The sequence below is a fragment of the Podarcis raffonei genome, chromosome 1, assembly GCF_027172205.1.
Source record: "Podarcis raffonei isolate rPodRaf1 chromosome 1, rPodRaf1.pri, whole genome shotgun sequence".
NCBI classification, from domain to species: Eukaryota; Metazoa; Chordata; class Lepidosauria; order Squamata; family Lacertidae; genus Podarcis; species Podarcis raffonei.
In genome coordinates, this window is record NC_070602.1 from 138,144,937 (window position 1) to 138,170,389 (window position 25,453).

The window sequence follows — 25,453 nt, forward strand, 5'->3', positions numbered from 1 at the left end:
AAGAAAGCTTTGTATGCTCTATAATCAGCTAGCAAACCTGAACTGCTCCCCTTTCTTTTTCTTAATATCTAACAAGAGGAAGAGTTCTATGGAATTCAGAGGCTTTCACAGTAGTTTGTGATTTATAGTTGGTTTTGATACAGGATTTATTGTGGTAGCCCAGTGTGGTGGTGGTGTTGTTTTATAATGGACCAGCGCAGCTGTTTTTCATCTACCTTGTTCCGAATTATTTTAGAAAGCATCCTGGTATCAATACCATAAAGTGCCGGGACCTGAAAAAAACACAGATACAGGCAGATTAGAATTTAGAAACCTAAGTCAGTTACATTCCCAACAGAATATTGAAACTAGCTCCCTTTGTGGAAGACCATCCTGGAAATCCTAAGGTATATTCAATGCAACACTAAAGGGGAATGTTCCATCAGTACAATTTCTTCTTGTGCAACAGATTGTTGTGGATCGAGGGCCCGACCCCCGCTAAGTGAAATAAATACACAAGGACACGTGATATAAGGTTAATGGGCAAGGAAAGGCCACAACTTTATTGATTACAGCAGTGAAAAGGTATTGGCTTAGGCATTGGATGACTATAAGAGGTGGGTTTATTCAACAGTAGGTGGAGCCTGTTGATGCTAATCCAACTATAGGCTCACCCCCTGATGTCACCGAGGGTCGTGCCATGGCCTCCCGCCAAGCAGGCATCGGACGGAATACACGACCGCCAGATTCCTTTAACGGAATAACCCACGGTAGATAGCATAGGCGATGGCCACACCTAGCCCTTGACACAGCACAACACATGAATCCAATGCCTAACCTACCCACCAATACCACAAAAGTTGTGGCGATTGCTACGAGGTAGGCGAAAAAACCAAAAAGCCTAATGCCAAATGGAAAAATTCCTACCAGGCCCCCCCAGACAACCGGGGCGACCAACCTAAGGTCCATAGCAAGGCCAAAAACCTAGACCCTGAGCTAAATGGGAGTGGAGGGTGGGTGACTCGCTGAGGGACGACGACGAATGAGGAGGAGGCGGAGCTGGTGCCACAGCATTAAGCTGCTACACACGCCCCCCGGAGGCACCTGGTTGGCTGCCTCCGGTGGGCGTGGGCACCAGCCAGGTAAGGAGGGGAGGGGGCTAAGGCCCCCTACCAGGGGCGGAGCTCGGTCTCCCGCCCACAACCACTCCCCTCTCTTCCAGGGAGGAGAGTCTTTTTCCTCCTCTCTGCCCCCACGCTCCCTCTAGATCTGTTCTTCCAACCATCCCAATTTGGGGGTGGTATATACAAGGGGGCATGGAGGATAAGGGCAAATCCCTTTGTACTAGTGCTAATCCTTGCATTAGTGTAAAGATGTAGTGCCCGATGTTCAGAAAAGCCCCCGTTAAAACTAGCAGTGATCTCAAACAGAAGCAACATTTTAGCAGAGTCTACGAATCATGCTCTCTAAAGTCCAGTTCTTACGTTATTTTTGCAACAGTCACCATATGATAGTTTTGCCATGCCAGTATTACATGTTGAATATTATGTTTACTTTATTCTTGTGTGGGATAACTTCTACGTAGGGAAAACATTGTGCTTAACCGTCATGCTTCCTATTGGGCGTGTCCACATTACAACATTAAATTGACTTTAAAGTACTAACTTCCATATCTTCTACCAAAGCATTTTGGAAACTGAATTTGGCAATATGTTTAGAGAGAAACTTCTCTTGTGAAAGCTAGCTCCCCCTATGTGCTCCATCTAAGCAACTCCCAAGGTTCCTTGGTGGGGAGGGAACATATAGATTAAACCAGTTTAAATCTGTAGTGCTCCTTGAGAGAATTCTCTTTCAAAAAAACCACAGGTTACAGGGCTTGGGACAGGCCGACAGCTCAACCATTTTAAAATATAACCTGACATTCCAAATGTACTAATCAATGAACCAGAGTGGGAGGGAGTGAAAATGCAACTTTTGTTACAAGTTTTGCAAAATCCTGCTGAAGACAAAGATTTCTACAGTTGTTTTAGTGCATGGGTAGGCAACCTAAGTCCCGGGGGCCGAATCCGGCCCAGTCGCCTCTGATGGTGTTTCCTGCTTGGCAGGGGGTTGAACTTGATGGCCCTTGTGGTCTCTTCCAACTCTATGATTCTATGATTCTATGATTCTAAATCCAGCCCGCGGATGGTCCGGGAATCAGCGTGTTTTTACATGAGTAGAATGTGTACTTTTATTTAAAATGCATCTCCGGGTTATTTGTGGGGCATAGGAATTCGTTCATTTTTTTCCTTGAAAATATAGTCCAACCCCCCCACAAGGTCTGAGGGACCGTGGACAGGCCCTCTGCTGAAAAAGTTTGCTGACCCCTGTTTTAGTGTAACAGGTAGGCATCTCAAAAAAAGCAACAACTGAACAATAATTTTAAATAACGATGCTCAAGCCATTCAATGTCAAGTGGTTTTGAAAACTAGTTCCACTGCAGCAAGTGATTTGCTCTTGGTTATCCAAAAAATATTCCTCACCTTTTCCTCTTTCAGCCATTCTGCGAGGGTCTTGACAGCTCGCCAGTGACTGTACTCATTGCTATAATCCAACACCAGCAAGCCTGAAACCTGTGAAGAATGACAGCAAATCTGACTGTAAAATGTAATTTTAAATTATAACCTGAAGTCTGTCTTACAACGAACCAAAAGAATTTGACAATCAGAAACGTTTTCACTTTGAGTTTGTATCAGAAGGATACAAAGGATACATTTCTAGATGATCTCATATACCTTACAGAAGGACTATGAGGGATACCAATATAGGTAAAGGTAAAGGGACCCCTGACCATTAGGTCCAATCATGGCCGACTCTGGGGTTGCGGCGCTCATCTCACTTTATTGGCCAAGGGATCCGGCGTACAGCTTCCGGATCATGTGGCCAGCATGACTAAGCTGCTTCTGGTGAACCAGAGCAGCGCACGGAAACGCCGTTTACCTTCCCACCGGAGCGGTACCTATTTATCTACTTGCACTTTGACATGCTTTCGAACTGCTAGGTTGGCAGGAGCAGGGACCGAGCAACGGGAGCTCACCCCGTCGCGGGGATTTGAACCGCCAAATTTCTGATCAGCAAGTCCTAGGCTCTGTGGTTTAACCCACAGCGCCACCCGGGTCCCACCAATATACTTACTAGCAAAACAATCGGGAACCTTGCCCCACAACAGAGAGAGAGAGACTTTTCTGATATCGCTGCTGCTTACCTTAATGCCTTCAGACTCCAAGAACCTGCTGAGGCCCATTTCATCCAAAGCAGCAGTATCTGGGACACCACCATTCCCTATTATGGGGTTAACCAGTGTGAGGATCTGTCCATGGTAGCTTGGATCCGTCAGGGTTTCTGTATTCCTGAGTTGAACACAACAGAAAATCATTTTCATGAGGGAGGAATAAAAAGTGAGTCAAGATTAAAGCTCCCTATCAAAGCAGCAAGCATGGATACTGGACAGGCTTAAAGTGATGCAGTAGAAAAGTGTGTCAGGTTCTTACCAGTTTATAATTTTTATGGACTACTTATATTGGAAGCTCATCCCATAATTGTTTTTTAGAAACAAATTCCGTTAGCAGCTATGCTTTTAAAAGAACAACATACCAGTAGGTAAATAGCTGCATGGAAATATAAAACAATGGTTTAATTCATACAAAGTGCCAAGCCATGGTTTGGTGACCAGGAATGTCCACTGAAGGCTCCCGAGCTTCTTCCTTCGTTGCTTCTCATGCATGAGCTCCACGGTTATAGTTTGCTGTTACTTCGTTGATAGTGGCAACCTATGATCTGAAGTCATGGGTGCTGAGTGGCTTGGTAAAGTACACTGTCATGAAGTTTCTCACCATCTGTAAAGGAGAGGGGGCCCTCTGTCTGAAGGGTAACTTAAAAGGGGTGGGGGAGACAGAGGATTAGTAGTATAGGGTGATATTCTTCCAGTGGTACTAAAATTCCTCTTCAGTTAGATAAAGTATTTTGCCCAGTTGAGAGGTATTCTTGAACTGATGAGTTTCACTTCAGCAGTGGGTATATATCATGCTGCAAGAGGATAAAATATGCCCAATGTGTGGTTTGCAAGTACATTGGGATTCTTCAGAATGATTTACACAAGCTAAAACTAATTTATTTTGTTGTTGTTATTTAAATTATATATAATTGAATAGTCATACAGTTTTTCAGATATCAGCAAGTTGCAAGAGGCATTTTTATGGAATGCTGACATCCTTGTGAAAAGATGGATTGTCACAGACTGGAAAACTCTTTAAATAATCCAGAATGGTTACAGAATGATATCAACGAATGCGTGTGCAGGCCAATTGAGAGAAATTATGTGTCAAATTAAACAATTGGTATGAAATATTCCAGGTTGCGATGTTCTACTCTTTGAATATGTATGTGTTGCCACCGACTAAAATGAATTAGGTCCTTAGTTTTAATGTATGGTTTTCGTAAGCCTGGAGAATACATAAATATGCACAATCAGGCTACAATTATTACAAAGTAATCCTATTAAAATTAGCTGGGTTGCTCTGAAATAAGTCAGTTATGAATTACACCCCTGGTCTCTTGCTAAGTGTAAATTCTTTTACAGATAAATATGGTTATTGCTGTAGTGATATAAATCTAAAGATACACAAGTGCATCTTCAGCCTGATTTTGTACTGTACAAAAGTCCTTCACTACAGTGGATATTGGCCCAAAATATGGCATAGCTAATAATAATTGTAATAATAATGTAGTTGTTGTTTAGTCGTTTAGTCGTAATAATGTTACAATCAGCCAAATTTTGCACCTCATGCTTCAAGAACCTTTAATATCAATTAACTCTTTTTAAACTGCAAAAAACACCTTTTATATGCAGTGAGAGAAGTTTGTAAGAAAAATGCAATGCCTTGGAGTGCATGGCAACACCAACCATGCAAACCGGATCCTGGCACGTCCATCATCAGATTCAGGCATTCAGACTCAGACAAATAACCATGATGGAGTTATTTCAGTCCAGTGGTCTTGGCTGCAAGCCAACAGGTTAGTCAGTGAAAGAAGTATACAAAATACTCCCTGCTGATGTGGATAGCTTCCTCCAAGCTGGTAGGCCCACCACCTGCCTCCTCAATCCGTGCCGTGATGATCTGTGACTGAACCATCTTCCACTCCATTCCTTTGCCTCCATCCTGCCCAGGTCCTGCATGACTCATACATATTATGCTTGGTTTTGCTACGGAGGTGACCCTTGTTGCCAGTGGTGGCTCAGGACCACCTGTGCAAGGATCATCTGTTGACCCCACCTTCAGCCTCACCTTTGTCAAAGCTGAGCAAGTGCACAAAAGGAATAAGGTCCTGGTGTGCTCTTATCCCAAGAGAGATAGAGTTTGTGTGAAGGCTCATGAGATACGCTGGCTGGTACATGAATAAAAGCAACATGAAAGGGGTGCATCTTTATGGAAACAGGAGCCATGCCATGCAAAAACAAGCTCAAAGAATGGTCTGCCAAAAAAAACCAAAAAACCTGTTTCTGCTACTGAGGCAGGTTGTTGAAGGGGAGTTAATCCATCAGCTGCTGCATGGCTTTAGTGATGTGACAAGATTTATTGCCCATAATCTGTCACAGGGAAGAAAACTTTGATGCCCTCCATCATTCTGATCTATATTAAACAGTTGTTTGTTGGCAGGTATATTAACACAGATAGTAATTAGTGCTTTCAAAAAGCATAACTGATTGCCTTCAGATTCAAAAACTTGCAAACAGATTTGCCTGTAATTTAGTGTTACTATCAGAGAAACCGCTTAAAATTCCATCTTGTCTTGTGGTGATTCACATAATAGAAACCACTGAAGAGTCCATCTTGTCTTGAGGTGATACATGCATATAGAGAACGCAGTTTGTACAGCATCTTGCAACTGTGTGAAAGCTGTAGGTCTTGACCTAAAATCTTGAGCTTTGTTAAGTTGGGATCCTATAAATGTTCTGTTGCAGATGGAGGATCTGCAGCATGTTACTATGTTAGCCAGGGCTGACATTTAGAGGTCCAAACTGTTGACCCATGTCTGTGTTCCCTCTTGAGGAGTATATCCTTCCTTCCTTCCCTCCCTCACTTCTTCATGAACATTTTCACTTTCTCCATTCCAAGACCTTACTTCACCTCTGAGGAATCTCAGGAACCTTCATTCTTATCAAAATACAATAAAACACACTCAATAAAAGGATTCTGATAATTAATTTATTAGAGCACTTTGCAGTTACAGTAAGAGACATAGTTCCTCCAAGCAAATTTTAGAACTCATAAATTGGCTGATGTAAGAAGGGAGAAGATGAAAGAAAGACAAGTGTTAGACATAAAGCCGATGTTTCCTCCAGAAACCTACCAAGCTGTTCAGCAACTGCTCTCTCAATTACTTTACCCAGATATGGGAGATTTGAAACTGGGCGGTAATTGGATAGATCTAAAGGATCTAGTGAAGTTTTCTTTAAGAGTGGATGCACCATTGCTTCCTTCAGCTCCCCTGGGAATGTCCCCATGCCAAGGGACAAATTGATAATTTCAACCAGGGGGGTCTGCGTGATATCTGGGCATGCCCTAATCAGCCAAGACGGGCACGGATTGAGGAGGCAGGTGGTGGGCCTACCAGCTTGGAGGAAGCTATCCACATCAGCAGGGAGTATCTGATCGAAATGGTCTAACACTGGACCCAAAGTCAGTCGAGGGGCCTCCAGTTCTGTCACTGTATCTAACTTGGCAGGGAGGTCACGGCAAAGCAACAGGACTTTCTCCACAAAAAAGCTCGCAAATGCCTCACAGCTGTGGGTCGAATTTGTGCTTAAATTTGGTTGTCCTCCTAAGGACGTTATCAACCTAATTATTCTAAAAAGTTGTGCCGGGCAAAAGCTAGCAGATGCAATGGAAGCTGCGAAGTAAGATTTCTTAGCAGCTTTCATAGCCATCTCATAGGCTTTCATAAGCATCCTATAAGATGTTCTTGAAGCTCCGTCACGAGTCCGTCGCCATACTCACTCTAGCCATCTGAGATCCCGCTTCATTTTCCGGAGCTCCTCGGTAAACCAAGGGGCCCGGTTTTGACGGGGTCGCAGAGGGCGCTAAGCCGCAATCTCATCGATGGCCGCCAAGAGCCAGTTATTCCAGTCCTCAACAAGTTCATCTAATGAGTTGCCAGGAGGAGCAGGGTCCCGCAAGGCCTGACGGAATCTATCAGGATCCATCAACCTTCGCAGGCAAGCCCAAATAGGCTCGCCACCCGAGCAGGGGAGGAGCGGAAAGTCAATCTTGGCTTTCAGAGTGTAGTGATGAGACCATGGCACTTCCACAGGGGGGAGCATGATCGCATCTATGCCAGCACCAAAGATCAAATCCAGCGTGTGGCCTGCTTGATGGGTGGGGCTCAAAACAAACTGGGAGAGCCCCAGTGTTGCTATGGAGGTCACTAGGTCCAGAGCCTGTGAGGAGGGGGCAGCATCGGCATGGACGGTGAAGTCTGCCAAAACCAATAGAATCATAGAATCATAGAGTTGGAAGAGACCACAAGGGCCATCGAGTCCAACCCCCTGCCAAGCAGGAAACACCATCAGAGCACTCCTGACATATGGTTGTCAAGCCTCTGCTTAAAGACCTCCAAAGAAGGAGACTCCACCACACTCCTTGGCAGCAAATTCCAGTGTCGAACAGCTCTTACTGTCAGCAAGTTCTTCCTAATGTTTAGGTGGAATCTTCTTTCTTGTAGTTTGGAACCATTGCTCCGTGTCCGCTTCTCTGGAGCAGCAGAAAACAACCGGTGCTATACCAGCTGCGCTGGCTCCCGGTGGAGTACAGGATCAGGTTTAAGGTGCTGGTTTTAACCTTCAAAGCCCTATACGGCCTAGGACCCTCGTACCTATGGGACCGCCTCTCCTGGTATGCCCCACAGAGGAACTTATGGTCTTCAAATAAAAACATCTTGAAGGTCCCAGGCCACAGAGAGGTTAGGCTGGCCTCAACTAGAGCCAGGGCTTTTTCGGCTGCGGCTCCAACCTGGTGGAACGCTCTGTCACAAGAGACAAGGGCCCTGCAGGACTTGACATCTTTCCGCAGGGCCTGCAAGACAGAGCTGTTCCACTAGGCCTTTGGTCAGGGCACAGCCTGACTCCCTCCTTTGGCAATCTTTACAAAACTTTAGTTTATGGTTGCCATCAATTTTGATTTTAATTAATTTTTATAATGTTTCTATAATGTTGCACTACTTTAGTGTTGTTAGCCGCCCTGAGCCCGGCTTCGGCTGGGGAGGGCAGGATATAAATAAAATTTATTATTATTATTATTATTATTACTTTGCTCTAATTTCATAGAATCATAGAATCATAGAGTCGGAAGAGACCACAAGGGCCATCGAGTCCAACCCCCTGCCAAGCAGGAAACACCATCAGAGCACTCCTGATAGCGAGCCTCTGCTTAAAGACCTCCAAAGAAGGAGACTCCACCACACTTCTTGGCAGCAAATTCCACTGTCGAACAGCTCTTACCGTCAGGAAGTTCTTCCTAATGTTTAGGTGGAATCTTCTTTCTTGTAGTTTGGATCCATTGCTCCGTGTCCGCTTCTCTGGAGCAGCAGAAAACAACCTTTCTCCCTCCTCTATGTGACATCCTTTTATATATTTGAACATGGCTATCATATCACCCCTTAACCTTCTCTTCTCCAGGCTAAACATGCCCAGCTCCCTTAGCCGTTCCTCATAAGGCATCGTTTCCAGGCCTTTGACCATTTTGGTTGCCCTCCTCTGGACACGTTCCAGTTTGTCAGTGTCCTTCTTGAACTGTGGTGCCCAGAACTGGACACAGAACTCCAGGTGAGGTCTGACTAGAGCAGAATACAGTGGCACTATTACTTCCCTTGATCTAGATGCTATACTCCTATTGATGCAGCCCAGAATTGCATTGGCTTTTTTAGCTGCCGCGTCACACTGTTGGCTCATGTCAAGTTTGTGGTCAACCAAGACTCCTAGATCCTTTTCTTGGGATCTTGGGAACTCCAAGGCCCAGCCCGCCACCACCTCCAACAGGTCTGACAGGGTGGCTGCCGGTGCGCTGGGTGGTCAGTACACCAGCCAGACAGCCAAGCTCTCCTTGGTGCCCCACATGAGACCAACACATTCAATGCCGAAGATCGACGGTGGTGGTAGAGCCCTGAAAGAGCAATCCTCCTGGATTAACAACGCTACTCCTCCCCCCCAACCCACAGTCCACGATTGGTGGAGGGCAGAGAAACCTGGAGGTGTTATCTCACGTAGGGAGACTACTTTGCCTTCCCATACCCAGGTCTCTGTCACACAAGCCAGGTCAATCCCCTGCGAGACAAAAAAGTCACACAGTTTTATTGCCTATGGACCTGGCATTGCACAACACCAATGATGGAGGTGGGTAATCCCTGCTCACCCTACCCTTGTCCTTTGGGATGGGGCATAGATTTGAATGGGTTTGAGCATCACTGCATCTCAAAACCCTTCGCTGATAGTGATATCTAGCACCACCACCATTCTTCCCTAGCCCTTCAATATTGGGAATCCCAGACCCCATACTAGCCTCCTCAATAGAGGGGTAAGATCCCCTCACTAACAAGTCATCCCTGGGCCAGGACTCCTGGGTCAGAATGGTATGGGGAAGAGGTGAAAGTTCAATAGGGTAATTATCCCTAGAAGATAAAACCCAACCAACTGCACCCTGAGCAAAGAAGATGTTCAGCTCCTCTGCCAATGAATCATCAGCCTTAACCACGTTCCTCGTATTGCCCTTGTAGCTGGTTAGGTGCTGCAGTCATTGCCACACTTGTTTCATGTTGTTATCGGCTAAATAATTTTCCACCTTAAGCTTATGCTGTTGTTTTGCTGCCTTAATGCCTTTTTTGAGATTTGTTCTCGCCTCTCTGTATATGTCTATATTCCCTGTCTTAAAGGCAGAATCCTGGATTTTCAGGAGTGTTCTTACTTCAGCAGTCATCCATGGTTTACAGTTCTCATAGACTCTAATGCATCTCTGCGATGTTACCTTGTCGGTGCACACTTTAATATAGGAAAGTATAGTATCTGTGTATCTATGCATATCTTGATGTTCAAACACACTCCAATCAGTGCTCTCAAAACAATCCTGGAGCTGACTAAGAGCACCCTCTGGCCAAATTCTAACTGTTTTTATAAACGGCTGAATTCTTCTCCTGAGAGGGATGTACTTCGGACATAGAAAAACTGAAGAATGGTCAGATGAGCCTAAGTGGGGGAAGGGGATTGCCTGTATGCCTGTTTCAAACTGGAATACGTGAGATCTAGAATATTCTGTCCTCTAGTGGGAAATTTCACAAACTGTTCAAACTTAGGAAAAACTGTCTTTAGGCAGGCTTGATTGAAGTCCCCTGCCACAACAAGGGCGCCTTCTGGGTGGAGTTGCTGCTGCTTAGAGATGGCGTCATATAGCTTAGAAAGTGCCGCACTGACATTAGCATCAGATGGAATATAAACAGCTATAATAATTATGACAGTTACTTCTCTAGGCAGATAAAATGGCCGACATGTAACTGCCATCAATTCTACATCTGGGGAGCAAAAAAAGGGGGGGAGATCCTCAAACACTAAGTAACATCTCCTGCACCGTTGGAGCATCTCTAACAAGTAGATCTTGGTACCTTGTTTCACCCCACCCCAAATAAAAGCATATTGATCATAACCGTGTGAGAAAGATGAGGCATATAGTGTGGTTGCCCCCCAAATCCATTTTGCTTCGAAGTCAGACTTTTCATCCACCTAACTCAGTACAGTCCACTCTAAAGCAAGTGAAATTCTACCACTGTCCACCAGACAATGGTGAACTCCTAGTTCCTATCAACCTCAGCCAACCTATGTCAGTGGTCGGGGAGGATGAGAGCTATGATTCAGAAAATGGTCATTTCCCAGGCTGTCAACTCAGAAGCATTTTTAACTGGCAATGTCAGCAGTTCAGCCTGGGACCTTCTGCTCTTCCACTAATAATCCAGGGCCTCTCAGTTATAAATAAACCCACTCTACAACCACCTCAAAGTAAAAAATAAAAAATGCTCAATTTCACTACAGTTGCTGCACCCGTCTACAAGGCTCAAGGTCTCTTTCACAAGTAAAAATGTCCATCTATGTTTATACAATGAAGCATGCAAGTTAAAAACAAATATTTTATTAAACACGGCAGCCTAGATAGGTTGCACAAAAGAAACCATCAAGTAAGGCTGTTATGTACTGAAGTTCTCACCCTGGCCCAGCAGGGGGATACTGTAGTTATGCAAATAAGGGATTGAAAGTGACGTTCAGTGATTGGATAGTTTTAGAAAGTTGTTACAGTTCATTTCTGTTCTGGCCTGTGAATAGACAAGAGCTGTTTGAAGAATCGCTGTGTCGTCTGATATGTTCACCCACAACTTAACACTGGCGACGAAGGTGGGATGGATGGACAACAGAGCACAGCCAGATGCAGCCACCCTCTGAGCAGAGCTGAATCACTGAGCTGAAACACTGAGCGAAATCACTGAACAGAACCAATTCAGAGCTGACTGTTCTGGCTAGAGCACTGTGTTCCATCCATCGCCTCCACATCGGCATCGGAACCATGGCTTCACTTGTGCCTCTACCGCCGTTTGTGCCAGCCTCTGAATCATGGGACTCCTACCTCGCTCAGTTCGACTGCTACCTCCAAGCCAACGAGCTGACGAAAGTATCACAGGAGCGTAAGCGGGGCCTATTCCTCAGCCTCTGTGGGCCTGAGGTGTTCGAGACGGCCCGAGCATTGGTTGTGCCTGAAGCAGTCCAGGCAACACCATGGGACACGATTCAAGAGAAGCTCCGCAACCACTACACGCCAAAGCCGTCCAAGATTGCAGCCCACCATGCGTTCTACCACCGGAACCAGGCAGAGGGGGAGTCAATTAACAACTACACCGCTGCCCTCCGACAGGCTGCAATGCACTGCAAGTTCTGAGACTTAGACGATGCCCTTATGGATCGAATCGTCTGCGGGGTCCGGGACATCCGTCTACAACGGTGTCTCCTCGCCAAGCCAGACCTCACGCTGCAGAAAGCCACTGAGGAGGCCGTGACCTTGGAAGCTGCTGAACGCTCTGCCCAGGAGATCCGCAAGGCCAGTAGCCCACGTTTTGCTAGGAAGCCAGTTCCAGTGCATCACAAAGAGGCCAGCAGTGATGAGGCATCCTCCAGTGAAGACGATGACGTGCACCAGACAAAGCGGGAGCGCAGGAAGTTCCAACAGAAGTCCAAGGGCCAATTGGAATGTTCCGGCTGCGGAGGCAACCATTCCCGTGCCAAGTGTTGATTCAGAGACGCCATCTGTCGGAAGTGTTTCAGAAAGGGCCACATCACTAAGGTCAGGCTCGGTGTTACGTCTGGTGGCCTAACATGAACGATGCCATCACTGCCTGGGTTTCCGCCTGTCAAGCGTGCCAAGAATCGAGGCCTGCGCCACCAGCAGCTAAGGGACACACCTGGGAGATGCCCAAGACACCCTGGTCGAGGGTGCACATTGATCTGGCCGGCCCCTTTCACGGCCGGACCTTTATGGTAGTGGTGGACGCCTATTCCAAATGGCTGGAGGTGGCCCTGATGCCCTCCACCACTACCGAGGCCGTCATCCGGGTGCTGTGAGGCCTCTTTGCGACGCATGGGTGTCCTGATGTCCTTGTCTCCGACAACGGACCGCAGTTCACATCAGGCACTATTGAGCGGTATCTTTTGGGACTGGGCATCCACCATGCCCTGACGGCATCATTTCATCCATCCAGCAACGGGCAAGCAGAGAGAATGGTGCGCTCGGCAAAAGAGGCACTGGCGCGCCTAGACCGGGGAGACTGGCACGAGCGGGTCGCCGAATACTTATTCGTACAACACATCACCCCTCATGCGGCCACAGGGCGGAGTCCTGCCAAACTGCTTATAGGCCACCGCCTCAGGTCCCCGCTCGACAGGCTGCACCCGGACTTTGCCATGGCTGTGCTAACGCACCATGGTCATTTGTTCCAGGAAACCAGGTCTTTGCCCGGAACTTTGTGGGAGCACCTTGGGTGCCAGCCACAGTAGTGGGAATCACTGGACTTCGCTCGTACCAGGTGGCACTCGAAGACAGACGCTTGTGGTGCCGGCACATAGATCAGCTTAGGCGCAGGGTTGGGGACTTAGACACTACCGTGGTGCCCCCAGCTGCGCTCGTGGCTCCAGAACAGACACTTACAGATGGTGAGGCTCCACCTACACCTCTCTCGCAAACTGCGGGCGTGGAGCCGAACCAAGCCACTTCAGAGGGTCTGCCAGACTTCCCACAGACTCAGACCACTGCCGTGCCTGACATTCTGCCAACTCCACTTGCGGAGGTTCCACCCACAGCAGCGGATCCAGGGGACTTGGTTTCAACACCACCTAGGGTCGCGCCACAGCCTCAGCAAGAATTGGGTGGCCCCCCAGACTTGGGTACCGGTCCCCTGCGGTCTGGCAGAGTTTCCAAGTGCCCAACTTATTTAAAGGGACTATGTTGTTGGACATGTAACACTGTTGGTCTAAGTATGTGGAAGTATGTGAAATGTAACCGATATGCTTTTGTGCCTAATTGAACCATTACGTGTAGTGCTGTATATAAGGAAACCATTACAATTGTAACTAACGCCTTATCTCGGTGGGGAGGGGTGTTATGTACTGAAGTTCTAACCCTGGGCCAGCAGGGGGATTCTGTAGATAGTTATGCAAATAAGGGATCGAAAGTGACGTTCAGTGATTGGATAGTTTTAGAAAGTTGTTACAGTTACGTTGTACTGGAGCTCTATATAAGCAGGCTGACTGAACCCTTCAGTTCTGTTCTGCCCTGTGAATAGACAAGAGCTGTTTGAAGAATCGCTGTGTCATCTGATATGTTACCCACAACTTAACAAAGGCAGAGATCCCATCTTTGCAGGGAAAGCAAGACTTGCTCTGCTTGAAGGAGGAATTCCATTTCTAGAGGAGAGCAGCTCAGTCTCTTCTGCTATTTCTAAACGGAGTTTGTTGGGCTCATGAAACAAATTCCTGCTTTCTTCCAAAGCTCCCAGGTACCAGGCACTGCCACTGTCCACTCTTTGGGCTCTAGAACTCAAAGTTCCCAAACTGAGATAAACAATTGTTTGGTTTGGGCTAGGGTTTGTAGCCAATCCGGTCATGTATCATCTGCTCCCGGCTCTTATGATCAGTACTGAGTCCCAGCGCACCCTCACTATCACTGGCTCCCACCACATCCACCTCCTATGACTCTCGAGTTCCTTGTGGGCGCCGTCAAACTCCTCGATGTCATCCAGCTTCAGTTCAAGCTGCGTCGGTTTCCGCCACAGCATCTTGCAAGCATACCTTTCGCCTGCGGCTCTCGCGCACGTGCACCAGGTCCTGAGTTGAGGGAGCAAGGGCACCCAGAAGCGGGTCCTCCACCCTCTGCCACCGAAAGCCCCACAGAGCAGTGTCTGGCACCAGACACTGCTCTGTGGGGCTTTCGGCATGGCGCCTCCTCCTCTGAGGAGACTCAAGGAGACTCCCAAGTTGGTGGAGGGTGGCGGACCTGCTGCTGGGTGCCCCTGCTGGGCGGGCGCTGTGGCGCATGGCGCCACTCAGCCAAATGGGAAAGATGCCTCTGCTGTCTTTTCTTGCTGCTGTATGGAAAAGTACATGAATCTGACCTTTGAATTGTTTGTAAGTAAACCATTTTTAACTTACCAAACGTGGTTTCTTTCTCTGCTAAGAGAAGAGGGGAACTTGGAAGCAACTTAGAAGGGCATATTTTAAAGATCTACCTTTAAAATATGGGCGACCAACAGCTTGTTCCATTGAATAATGGTGGGTTTTTATTTTATTATCATGGCAATATGGAAGTAGATTCCTAGATATAATAAATAGGTTTTAAAAAATCTCCCCCTTACCCAGCCAGGCCGGTATTGAATACAACTTCCCCAGCTGTAGAGGATGGATGACCAAAAGAGTAGCCCGTCATCTTGGTTCCATCTTCCAGCACTAAGTTGGCTGTCTGTGCCTAGAAAAAAAATATCAATGAAACTCATCATTTATATTTCCTTCTACATAATGCCACCCTAGACCAACAATTTCCAGCCCCGAAATGTCTTCCTTCTACCTTTAAAACACCCATCATCTGTACGTTGATCGGTAAGAAAGGCTGTTCCTGTACTTACCCTGGTAATAGGGATAAAGTGATAGGTAAGATTTTCCTACAGTAGACCAAAGATTATTCCGCTAATAGCAGGGCCGGCACAAAATATTTTGGCACCTGAAGTGGTCACCAAATAGGGCCCCCTCCCCACCAGCAAAGAAGGAGTGGGTGAAGAACAAGCAGGGAAGGAAGATGTACATCAGGATCTGCTGCACCAGTGAATCCTGCCACCTGAGGCAATTGCCTCACTAGTGGGCCGGCCCTGGTTAATAATATGTAACCTTCCTGTAGCCAATTATGCGGCCTATTTCACTAGCCAGTGGTCCAGATCATGTATTTCTTTCTCACTCATAACCCCACAGCAGTGAATGCCAGTTTTGCTGTCTTGAACACAGCAGTGAATGCCAGTTTTCCTGTCTTGAACAGTCCTTAACACCAGTTCCAATTCAACAAATATGCAGGGCCCTTCTAGATCAATTTATATGTGGAGAGGTTGGAAGCAGACAGTGGGCAGGGAATAGAGTGGTGATTTTTCTTCTGACTTGTGTGGCATAATTGTAACCATATATGGTTCCTACGGTGCCGGAGATTGTCTATGCAATCCTACACTTCTTTTTTTTAAGTATCCACTGAATATGCTGAGTCTTCACTGGACTGTTAGGAAGGGAGGTTCAGAGTTGTACCTAGGCTCCCTTGTGCCCTTGGCAAGGAGCTGTATCAGCCCCCTCCCCTTTTCATTGCGCCTTTGAAGCCTGCCCCCCCCCGAGCAGCGGAGGAACGGCCTGGGAGTGCATGGACAGGCTTCTAGCAACTCTGAGCCAGAGTGGAGGCATGTTTTTGCAGGGGCAGAGGGCCTGCACCCCTGGCGGGGGCCAACCACACCAAGCCCTAGGTATGTCACTAGGGAGGTTCTCCCTTAATTCTCTTTAAAAAATAATATTTATTACTTTTAAAGCTTACAAAAAAGGAAAAGAAGAAAGGACAAAAGAAAAAAACAAAAGAAAAAAACAATACAATACGAAATATAAACAATACAAAGCACAACCTTAACACATTAAACTAAACAAAACCCTATCCCTAACCCTAACCCTAAACAAAACAAAACAAAAACAATTTAAAAACATACATCACACCTTTTCCATACTCTATCTTTCATTCCCTTGTTTCATTGACCTCCTCTCACCTCCCTTTCTGTATTCCACTTCTATTAATTGTTTCAGCAAATCCTTTCCATCTTTCTCTATTTTCTGTCATATTATAAATATCTTAACATGTTTTTAACCTTATTTTCCATTAAAACTAGAATACTTGTATATGCTTAACTCCTTATAACATTTCTACTAAGGCCATAAAATTTCATTCCAACATTTTTCTATCACTCATTAATTTTACAGTATTTCTATAAATAAACTTTAAATTTTCCAATCTTCTTCCACCATCTCTTCTCCCTGGTCTCGGATTCTGCCAGTCCTTTCCGTCAATTCCATATAGTCCATCAACCTGGAGATCTTATGTCCGAGGCTCTTAACTCTTTTCCAAGTCCCTTCTGCAGGTCTTCTTCATATTCTTTAATGCTAAAGAGCAGATCTCGGGGAGACTCCAACCTAACAATGCTTTTATTCCTTCTCGACAGGTCAGCCAAATTTCCATAGTTAAAATTAAGATCCATAAAGTATTTCAGGACATGTTTCAAGCTTCCTCCAAATCCAAAGGCCCCCGGAACTTCAATCTCCTCCTGACCCAAGTCCATATCCCAAAAGTCCGTTAATCTCTGCATAGAGGGATCTTTCCAACTTTCCTTCTCCAGTTCAAGCCGGGCTCCGATCCTCAAAATCTGACTTTTTCTAGATTCAATCATAGAAGGCCTGAACTTCTCAATTTGCTTCTGTAAGGCTGAGGATCCTGCTTGTATTACTTGTATTACTTTAGGTTCGACAACAACAGCTTTCTCCTTCTCCTCCACAATTTGTCCTGCCAAAGTAGATTCCTGTACCAAGTCCTGAATAATTTCTGTGTTGGTGTTCACTTTTTGTCTTCTTGTGAAGCTGTTCCAACGAATAGCTTATCTTACATAATGCAGTCACTATGGCTTCTCCTGTCAACATTTTTAAATGGTCCAAGGTCAATCCCTGGTTCTCACAATTTCTTATCTTGCAGCTGGAGATTCCCCAGTTACACTCCTGTAACAGTTTCAAAAGCTCCCTCTAGAAGGAAACAATCTCCACTTGTATCAGTCCTTTCAAGCACAACTCAAGCAATAAAGATAGTTTCAATTTTCAGTTACTTTTCCTCCTTTTTAAATGCAGAAGAGGACAATGGAAACAATATATTTCTCTTGTTTAGCTAGCTGTCAAATACGTTCTGTTCACAGTCAATGAACTCTCCCAAAACGTCACTCTTTCTGGCAGCCCGTTTCCAGGTTCAGAGCAGTGGTAATTTGATTTTTCACTCTCTCCTGCAGGCTCGCTAGGTCCAAAATTTTCCCCCTCTTCTCCTGCTTCCAAGGGGGGTTTGATAATTTTAACCGATGGAAATTTAATCCTTTGCCAAAGGCTTTCCGAGACTTTAGCTTGTAACGTCTTTGCTTCAATCTATTTACAAAAGAGGAAGGCGGACTTCCTGTTTAAAACCTTCCCGTTTCGGTGCCAAATTAAGGTATTTAAAGATCCAATTTTCCGTTCTACTCACGGGTAGTTGTTTAAAGTCCAATTGTCCACAGGAAAAAGTCAGCGCTCTCCGGCAACAGCAATGTGGCTTCACTCCGTGAAAGAAGCAGTCAATTCGAAGCACCGCGCCACTCACCCCACGTTGCTCCGGATCCCCAAAACAGGGTTTCCCCATGAGTAGGGGAGGCGCAAAAGGTGCCAGCCGAATCCCAGGTTCACAAGCTTCTCCCGCCTGTGATTTCAGTGGGTCTCCGCCTTCGCCGTGGCGGTCAGACCCTGCTTTCCAAGGAGCCAGTTCCTCCCGATCGGAGGTGCTCCGCCATTGCCGGAGGCGCCAACCCAGAAGTCCTCCCTTAATTCTCCCCCACCCTTCTTCTAAAAAGCTTGGGGTTCCCTAAACACACCAATAGACACCTATTTCTCAGTGGCCCCATTTTGGCAACCATCTTGTCAGCTCTCCTCCACAGCTGAATTCTCTGTTATTATAACCAGTAAAGGACAGTGGAGGCTGTCCATTAGAACGAATAGGACACTGCCCCCAGCAAGCTCAGTCTGCCCTTAACCAGCCCCTCCTGCCTGCCATCTTGGGTGACGCTGCCTCCTACTGGCTCTGGCTGCATCTTCTGCTAAGCTCCCTGCCCCACCAGTCCCAATTGACACCAGCCACCACATATTAATAACAGCATACAATACAACCAGTAAAGGAACTGTATGGATAAATACAGTCAGAAAAGTCCATGCTACCCACTTTCTGGCTTACTGTCAACCCACGGATCAAAAAGAGCCGTGTTGAGAGAAAGTCCTCTAATTTATTCTGCTTTGTGGCAACTTTTAATTGCTGATGAAGTTGTTCTGTTATCAAAAGATCCCAAAGAGCTAGGGTTCCACTGTAAGGGGATTTCAGTTCATCTCTCCTACTGATTGTTGCCTTCTGTAAGTTATTTAGCACATTTATATTCTAATTTTTATTCCATGACAGCAGCATACATGGAGCTCCCAGATGGTGTCGTATGTAGGCACTGATTAGACCCAAACCAGCTTAGCTTCAGAAAGGTGACTGCCTCATCTGCCTTCAATGCCCTGAGTTGTTGAGTAGACAGAACACAATAAATATTACAGATTAACAGGGTACAAGAGATTGAAGTCCCATTGAATTCAGCGGGACTTATTTCTGAGTAAACATGGCTGCTTCGCTCAAGATGTTATAAAGCTGCTTAGTAGTATTTGCAAGCACAAAGTTGAATTATTTGATCTTACTTATTATACTGCCCCAAGGGTCCTGCGTAGCACAGGTAAACAGTACCCTGTATATTTCCAGACCGATAAATATTTTCCTGTGTTTGATTTATCGTCATCATTATATAAGAACAGATTTGTTTATGCAGCACTCCTGAAGCAATTATTTTTACTTAACTTGCAAGTGTGGACATTATCACACATCCCTCAGCTGATACGCTGCTCCTTTCTAAAGCAAATAAGGAAAGGAAAGGTGGGGGAGTTTTACAAACCATTAGAAAATGCCATTTGGGCTAATCAGTTCCCTGTGTGAAAGATTTCAGTTTGAAATGGAATTAAAAATCCCTTGATCCATCTCCTAAATGCAAATATCCCTTAGAGCCCCCAACTTAAGCAAGTCTATTTTTGCTTTTGGGGTCTTGCTTGCTGAATTGCACACCCTGCTCCAACAGCAATTCTTTACCCCAGAAACTGTAAATAAGCTCTTGGGTATGGACCTAATAAACATACTGCTTTTATTCATGTACATATACTGGTGTTTTTTTGTGGGGGGAGTTATACAAGAGCACCCACAACTAATAGGATGTCAGTTGTGCTAGTACAGTTCAATGACATGTAATACACACCTCTGGATTATAAATATTAAACATATTTACAACCTGCCTTTTGCTTTACTGAAATCATATAAAGCATCACAGATAAACAAGATGAGTTTTTTAAACACCTGATCAAAACCAAGTTGTAGCAGCAGCAGCAGCAGCAGATTTCTCCAGTAATTGCGCTGTGCAGAGACTGTACAATGATATTCACTAGCAACATATACCATAAGTCTGTGTACCTTCCTGGAGGTCCCATGTACCTAGTCGCATTGTCCTCCCCAACATCTGTGTCCCTGAGATTACCACTATAGTAGTTTGATATCTTCCTTGTTCTTAAGATCATAGAAACCATTTGGATGTGGAGAAATAGCAGACCATTTATGGTATAGCCTAGGAAACCCAGAGCAGCATTCATGGAGATGAGTTTTCACCCGATTATAATTTTGTGGGGGATGAGAAGACCCCACACACTGTCTTGCAACTAGACTTGTTTGTCTATTCTTGGGTTCCCAAATACAGGCTACTTTCACATACTTCAGGTCAGACATTGTGGCCCTCAGAACAAATAAGAGCACATAGAGGCGCCAACCTATAATCCAATTATGAAAGGATAACCCCTACAAAAAAAAATGCTTTTAGATTTTATTTTAAAACTAGTAGGTGATACCCAGACTTTAAAAACCCATCACTTTGGTGAGGTTTCAATTTGCACTTGAAATCCATGTATTTTCAATGCCTCTTCCAGCAATCATCATGCCAGAGGAAAACCGCCTCTATGGGGTGCTCCAGGAGGCGTTTCCACTCGTCTTCTCCCTCTCACCAGTTGTGGGGAAAGCAAGATGCCACCTCTTGTGCTTCTACTGCCTGAGGTGAGTGCTTCACCCTGCCTCATCAGTGGGCCGGCTCTGTTTGCAAAGGTAGCCTTGCGCCCTATCTACAAACAGAGACACGGAATTCCTGTGGCCTGGATGGGGGCTTCTCTATTTCATCACTTGTCCCTTGCATTACACCCTGCTTACAGACATATCCTTTCCCCAAATATAAGAAAGTGTGTACCTTTCCTTTTTTGATCATTCAAAATTCAACCTCTGAAGTAAATATATTCAATTCCAAACACATAATTTGATATTGTTATTTTAATGAAGCATTCCAGCTCCCCTGCATGTTAATCTATTTTCCACAACATACATTCAAGGGAATAAAAAGTTTTGCAGTGGCTGCATGTTGACATGACTATCCAATGAGAGTGCTTTTGCTCAGCTCTTGTTTCTTTCAGTGGGGCTTCTTGCAGGATACCCTCTGTGAGGGCATTTGGCCCTCCTACATATTCTTTCAAAATAATTCTTCCACTTGGGGTCACTGAAAACTACGAGGATTACTGAGAATGCTGTTTCCATCTGCATTGCCTCTCTGCTTTTAATGAAACAATCTTCTGCCTGCCTCCTTCAAATTTATTGAAAGAGCCCCTTTATCGTTGACAGAAATAGTCTTTAAAGCCAGCATTCAATATTTTTCTCTTCCTTTAATTACATTTTTTAGTTTGCTCCTAGGGGTTTTGTGGATCTCCAAATCCTTTTCCTTTGCTCAGTTGGGCTGTTTTGTTACAAGCTCCCTATTTATTGCTTTGCTCATACAGCTCTTTACATCCCTCACCCCTTAAATTCAGGGTCCTTGGATGTGTGTTCAACGATACCAGCTTTAACAGGCTTCTGCACGTTCCTAAAATGCAGTGAAATTTTACAGCAACTGTCACTTTCCTAAAGAACCCCTGTTGAAATGAATATTGTGCTTTATTAAAAGTACCTCCTTCCCAAGGTGTTTGGTAATGCTGGAGAATGGAGAAGGGCCCAGTTTTGTTATAGCACCCCTCAAGATAGAGAACTGAATATCTAGGGCTTAAGGTGGGATTAAAGTGCAGTTATCCAGAGTCATCATATTAAGAACATACAAAATAAGAAGGGCTGGATCATCTTTAGCAAGGGTAGCCAACAAGGTTCCTTTCAGATATTGGTTGGGCTACAGCTCCCATCATCCTTGACCACTGGCCATGCTGGCTGGGGCTGATAACAGTTGTGATCCAAAACATCTGAAGGGCACCATATTTGCTACTCTTCAGGGCTAACTCGCTAGCTACTTGCATAGCTGCCAGTGGTTGAATTTGCTGACAAAATGGCCGATGGTTGACGTGAGCTCCTTCCCTTTCTCACAACACAGGTCACAGGCACAATTCTTACTAGGTCTATGACAAAAGCTAACGGGGAAGATGTCATAGCAGGCTACAATCAATTGATCACACTGAGTTCAGAATAGTGTCTCCCGTGAAAACCTAGCTTTTGATTCAGATCATGAAATGATAAATTCCTGACACAAATACATAGAAGTATCCAGTAGCCTAACAAAAATGTCAGCTCCCTCCTCCCCAAATGAGCTGCTACCTTGGCTTAGTGCTCATAAATAGACTTGATTTGTGACATTTGATAAACACAACCCATCTCATTTCAACACATGTCAGGGGCACTTATGTTTGGAAAGGCACAAGCCATAGAACCAAAAACATCTCTTTGTTACCACACTACGACAGATGAGTCAACTAATGACCTCCCCAAAAAAGACTGGATTGCTAACAACTTATTGTGTGTTTTTCAGAGAAGAAAAAATGTCAGCTAAATTACATTGCAACATGTTGAAACATGTTGGTCACATCAAATATTTTTATGCTGCTCTTTATTTGTCTCGCTCTTGTAATTTTAGACTCTTTGTTGTTTTTCCTGCAGCAGTCTACCCTGCTATCCCTCTGGAAATCATTTCATTATTTTATGTCTTGTGAGCTGCTCAGATAACATGTTATTGGGTAGCCCATATAAATACAGTAAATAATTATTTTACAAATAACATCATTCTGAGGTGTGCAGGGGACATTATTTTTGGTACTGACCCTCTCTTCTTTCTGCCAATAAAAATGTAGCTGCCTTCCACCCTCTAGTGGTCATAGGAATACAATATCAGAGCATTGCGTGTGGACAGGTGGAGTCCCCAGACCCCAGGCGACCCCCCGTCAAGTGGAATAACGACTCAAGACAACGTGCTATGGGATTAAATTGGCCACAACTTTATTATATTTCAGATGTGGGTAGACCTTGGCTCAGGCATTGGGCGTTATCCCTCCCCAGTCCCCAGCCGGGGACCTAGGGAACATCAGGGTTATCCAGTGTGGGGGGGGGATGGGCCAGCTCTGGAGAACATATGTTCAAGCAGAGATAGCCGCCCCCATTACGCCGCCGTCACAGGGGACAGCAATGACGACCTCTCGGCGTACGGTCAAAGCCTCCCATCAGAAACCCCTTTAACGGGGAACCGTTAAATAGACTAAAGGATTCCGCCCAAGGCCTGATACTGCCAAAGTTGTGACGTTTTGCTACGGGAAAGGCAAAACCTGCCAGTGCAGGGGAATTCCTTTCTGGCCCTTCAACAGTGACCTTGACGTAGCAGTGCCCGCATACCTGTGAAGAAAAGCTAACCTGCACAACAAGACTTAACTGAGGGTGGGTAGGGTGGGAGAAGCTCTGGAGCCAAGTGAGGATTCCCAGGTAAGATCCTCCCTCTATTGTGTGGGCAGGTAGTCCCTCCCCTACCTGGCCTGGTCTCCTTGGCAATGCTTCCCCCAAGCAGGATTGGACAACTGACTGAGGTAGGCGGAGACCTCCAGGTATCCCACCTGGGGGAAGGCAAAGCCATGCCTGTGCTAATGGAGCCGCTCTAGATCCAGGGGCTGTGCACGTCCACACAAAGGGAGCCCCCCGTTTTATGCGGGGAGCAGTCATTATCTTGAATTTTGATGGGTCTTGTTAAGCAGGAAACATATCTTAGCATTGACATTTTTGTTTGACAGAAGAGAATGCTACCATTTTCTATTATTCAGGTATTATTGCATGAGTTTCTCACAGTCTTGATCTAAAGCAAAGTGTAAACAGATAAATGAAAATATACTAATTGGGCTAGACTAATTGCGTACATCAAGACAAAGCCTAGACCTTCCTCCTTTGTGCAGGAATTATTTATTTATTTTGCGTGGAGGTGCGTTTCTGACATGTGAGCCTCCACTTGTAAACTTAAGTTCAGTTACTATTTGCCCACCTCGCTTGAAAATTAGGCTGGGAAGTATGAAATGTTCTCCAGCAAGGAGATTTTGCTGGAACTAAAACACCACATGGGTTCTAGGAGGCAGGAGGGGCTGAGTTGCCAAGATAGGCCAAGTGAGAAGAGTCAGGGAAGCCAAGACCCAAATCAGCCCATTATAGGAAGACAAGTAGGCCCTCCTGATCTGCATCTATACATCTCATGACTCCCTGGAAACAGTGGTTGGGGACAGAGGGGTGAAAAGCATGATGTGGTGCCATGGTGGGACCATTTTCCCATCTCCACCGAAAGTAAAAGAAAGTTGGGGAAGAGAAACACACTGAGCTTGTGTACATACTCATTTTTACTCCACATTCAGTGCACTCCTACCGATGGTTTGGGGAGCAGTGTACACACAACATTAGCCACAAACCATGTCTATCCTGTAGATTCTTAGGAGAAGCTGTGTTTTCTCCCAAGCCAGCTTCAATCCAAAAGAACAACCTGGCTGCATTTTAAGTAAGTTTCTCCACTTACCATGTAGTTTGGCCTCAATGGGCAGGAAGTCCAGAGGTTGGAAGGGGGAGGGGCAAAAGAGACTTTAAATCAGCAATGGCCTTTGTAGAAAATCAATAACAATCTTTTATTTTAAAAAATCAGCAACAGCCTGAGATACAGGAACCTAAGGGAAGACAAGGTAGAGAACACATAGTCCTGGAGAAGTAATCTGGGCAAACGCCACAGATTTAACTGTACTGTGTCATTTTCATGGGGGCTGTTGGTCAAGAGGATGTCACAGGAAATTCTTAGCACGTGTCACGACCCTGGAGTTCCTGCAATGATGAAGACACAATTTCTGAGGCTGCAGTGTCACAAGCTGAGAGGCGAGACCAGGTTCAGGGCTCTGAACTTGCTACTAGAGATCAGAAGACCAGTGAGCCTGGGGCTGGCTGACATTGCCTACAGAACAGCCTCCTGTAGCACCAGGACCCTCAAAGGTACCCTCCTCTGAGGAACCAAATGTCTCCCACCACACCTCAGTGGTCCAGCACTGCAGGGATTGCATGGGGCATGAGGCTACAGTCTCCATCTTCAGGCAAGAGGGTTGGCCCTTTAAGTTCTCCACAAGGGAGTTGAGTCTGGGAGAGGGAGTTTATGGGCAGAGGATTAAAAGGACACAGTTGGCTTTTGATCTTTGTCAAAAGCTCCAGGCTGGAGTTGGCTGTCCCCCTGCTGCTCTCAGCTGGTTACATGGTGGTGCTGATAATGCCAAGGCTGCAGGTTTGATCCTGCATGGGACAGCTGTGTATTCCTGCATTGCAGGGGGTTGGACTAGATGATCCTCGGGGTCCCTTCCAACTCTACAGTTCTATGATTCTATGAAAGCGCACATTAGTAGCCCTTACTATTCATGAGGCATGCTTGCAATGACACCTCTCCTTCAGCTCGTATATTTCTTGACATGTTAGCTGGAGAGACACTAAAGCTGATCTGTGAAGTAGATCCAGATGCAGGCTGTGTAGAAGACATGACTACACTTGCAAACGACCTGTCACAACACATTTAGGAACTTGTTACAGTGCTCAGCACTTTTTCTTTCAGCCAGGAAATCATAGCTCAGCTTGATCAGCCTTTGTAATCC

General features: G+C 45.6%; 1 protein-coding gene and 1 pseudogene across 2 annotated transcripts in view; both read right to left on the reverse strand.

Moving 5' to 3' along the window:
* The window catches only part of CPS1 (carbamoyl-phosphate synthase 1), a 158,845-nt gene that overhangs the window by 129,888 nt on the left and 3,504 nt on the right, over positions 1 to 25,453 (reverse strand). For both annotated transcript variants that reach the window (XM_053364704.1, XM_053364697.1), the window contains exons 2-5: positions 14,950 to 15,059; positions 3,224 to 3,368; positions 2,502 to 2,591; positions 216 to 272 (exon numbers count right to left, since the gene is read on the reverse strand). In XM_053364704.1, the coding sequence (XP_053220679.1) occupies positions 216 to 272; positions 2,502 to 2,591; positions 3,224 to 3,368; positions 14,950 to 15,059 (402 nt within the window). The remainder of the gene's footprint in view (positions 1 to 215; positions 273 to 2,501; positions 2,592 to 3,223; positions 3,369 to 14,949; positions 15,060 to 25,453) is intronic.
* Positions 14,060 to 14,437, reverse strand: LOC128401546 (anaphase-promoting complex subunit CDC26-like; annotated as a pseudogene).